The following is a 2,660-nucleotide window of genomic DNA, read 5'->3' as shown; positions in this document are numbered from 1 at the left end:
GCTTTCTTATGGCACACTGGGAAAAAGGAGTTTGAGAAATTTGCCTTTTCATACAAGCGAGTTTGAAGGTTTATCTCCAAAGAAGGGTGGTATGTTAAGGCCAAAACTATGAAAATGGCTTACCATCATATAACTTTGACTAGACTTCATTTTAACATACTAGGATGTCGTTTTCTAAAATTTTCGCCGATAGATGGCGTTGTAAAAGGAGCAAACATTGGCAAAAATGGATCATAATAAATTTTGAATGTTTTCTCATTGAAGCCTAATTCACATTTGGTCGACTGAAGTCTGGCTATGATCCGATGAAATTTGTAGCCTAAAATCTAATTTTGTGAGTCAGAAAAGGAGGGAAAAAAGCCCATTCATAGTAACATTCATTTTTCATTTTAAGAAAAAAAAATGCTTAGTCATAACATTGAAAATTTCATTGAATTACGTGTTATGTATCTTTGGTTGTTAGTTATAAGACGTATAGATAAAGGTAACAAGGCCATTTGTAATTACAGAGATTATGGTTAGCTTGTTCATTGTTAGATAGTGAGTTGACGCTTTTGTAAATGTATACCTATGACGACATCGAACTTGTTACACGTCTGACGTTGTCCTACAATCAAGATGAGAAAGTAATGTGCAATGAATGCGCAATTTATTTCGTGATAAGTGGTTTTCAAGAGATAACTTATATTCAAAGGTTGCTAACACTCTGATGTTACGTCGCTTGAAAGTTACTTACCAACCATTATTGAACAAAATGTAATGAAATAAAGTTTTCTAGCAAGGGGATTCAGCTATGAGAGTAAAAAAAAAACATTCTTATGAAAAACAGTTTTTTGTAGAGAAATCCATCTAAAAGAATATTTCAGTTCGAACATTTTATTCTAGTTAGGTTGTGTATAATAATCGCTGCATAAGTTCTTTTAGCATCGTTGTGGATGGAATTCAAGTTAGTGTAAACGCGAAAGTTCAATGTCAAATCAAAACACTCTAAGGACTATTTTCTCCATTAGTCTTGATTTAGAACAGAATCAAAGCCGCCTTCTCAGGAAGTAGTGTAGTAAAATACCTTTTAAAGTGAGGGTACATGAACCATCCCACTCCCCCTTTTCTGGCGATTGTCATTCGTATGATGAGGGGCCTTTTTCTTTGAGTTTGTGGCCGAAAAATGCATGGAAAATTCACCAGAAATGTGACATAATGACTGACAGAGCGAATCAGTGAATTTGACTTTAGTCAACGTATTCTGCAGTACATGGAATATCCAGGATTCCCGCAAGTTCTGACGAAAGGCAGAAGAAAAAAATCCTCATGGGAGCCCCATTTCAATTCACTTAACATAACACAAGTTTTGGATGAATGTTCGAAGAAATGAACGATTTACATTGAATACAAATTGACATGAAAGCCCTTCGAGTTTTGGAGGTGAAACAAGGGGAGGAAATCCGAGCTGGGGGCGCATTTGATTCGTTCGCGAGTTCGCTGAAGATTTCTCAATTTCCCACGAATAAGCAAGCCATGCTCCAAGGACCAATTGCGTTTCCTTCACTCAAGGCCCAGCTTTTTCACTATCCGATGCAAATTTGCTTCCACTTAACTAATGAGGGATGGGATTTGAAAACAAGCCTCTGGTATTTGTTTCCTCTCTTCCCTAGGATTTGAACGAGCTAATCCTTTGCTGAGCCATCTCCAACATCCACCCGACAAGAAGTCGTTGTTGACAAATAATACCACCACGCAGGATTACAGCCACACCTTCGGTCAAGACCTTCACATGGATTCCTCTTCGGGCATTCCCCAATCCGGATCCGATCCCACCGATGACAGTCGCTTCGAGGAAAGCGGGGATGAAGTCCTCCTGGACGGAAGCTCGGACACGTCGGATGTCGAGAACGACCAGTATAGCCTGAAATCGACTGGTATGATTGATCAACTACTGTTGAAGGGGTAATCCGAAAATTGATTTCCACCCTCCGTGTCTTCTTAGTTTGGGCCGATGAAGATTATATTGTGGAGTATAGCTTGGAGTATGGATTCCTGAGACTGTCTCCCAGCACTCGCCAGAAACTGAACATCACGGTGGAATTGGTTGTTTTGGATCCGGCGACGAACTCGTGTTTTGGCGACATGTTCTCGCAAGTCATCCTCCAAGGCTTTCTCGGCTACGACGACATCCTCATGTCTTCGATTAAAAGCCTTGCCGAGAATGAGAATAACAAAGGATATCTCAGGTCAGCACTCGGGAACACAAAACACAACATAGAGGATGTTGTAGAACAAAATAAGTTCTCTTGGTTAAGATTAAATGACGTATTTATTTGGCACTTCTATCCTTGGAAGAGATTGAACTAGGAAATCTTAAACTGAAAGGACGGCCATCGTTTTGAATGAAAGATATGGCCTTTAGGTATGTTAACTTTTGTTGTGGGAGTTTAAATAAAAAATCTTGCTTTTTTTCGACTTCACGTACATTTCCAACATTTGATTGTTTTGGAAATCTGATTTGGATTATTTTTTATCTTTTTGTTTTAACCTAAACCCTTTAAAACGTGTTATCTACTTCGACGTCAAAATGTGAAGAGAGGAATTTTATAAGAGGAGAGTTAATACCTAGATCTGGTATCTGACCTAGTTTTTTGGCTTTGAACATTTCTTTTAGATTT

At 38.6% G+C, this 2,660-nt stretch overlaps 1 protein-coding gene across 2 annotated transcripts in view; it reads left to right on the top strand.

The window, feature by feature from the left end:
* Window positions 1-2,660, top strand: part of LOC131890654 (membralin-like) — a 10,380-nt gene that overhangs the window by 2,401 nt on the left and 5,319 nt on the right. For both annotated transcript variants that reach the window (XM_059240053.1, XM_059240061.1), the window contains exons 5-6: window positions 1,653-1,916; window positions 1,985-2,228. In XM_059240053.1, coding sequence (XP_059096036.1) covers window positions 1,653-1,916; window positions 1,985-2,228 — 508 coding nt within the window. The remainder of the gene's footprint in view (window positions 1-1,652; window positions 1,917-1,984; window positions 2,229-2,660) is intronic.

Source organism: Tigriopus californicus, chromosome 2 (assembly GCF_007210705.1).
Source record: "Tigriopus californicus strain San Diego chromosome 2, Tcal_SD_v2.1, whole genome shotgun sequence".
Classification (NCBI taxonomy): Eukaryota; Metazoa; Arthropoda; class Copepoda; order Harpacticoida; family Harpacticidae; genus Tigriopus; species Tigriopus californicus.
The sequence above is the reverse complement of the archived record's forward strand: the minus strand, read 5'-3'. Positions and strand labels throughout refer to the sequence as shown.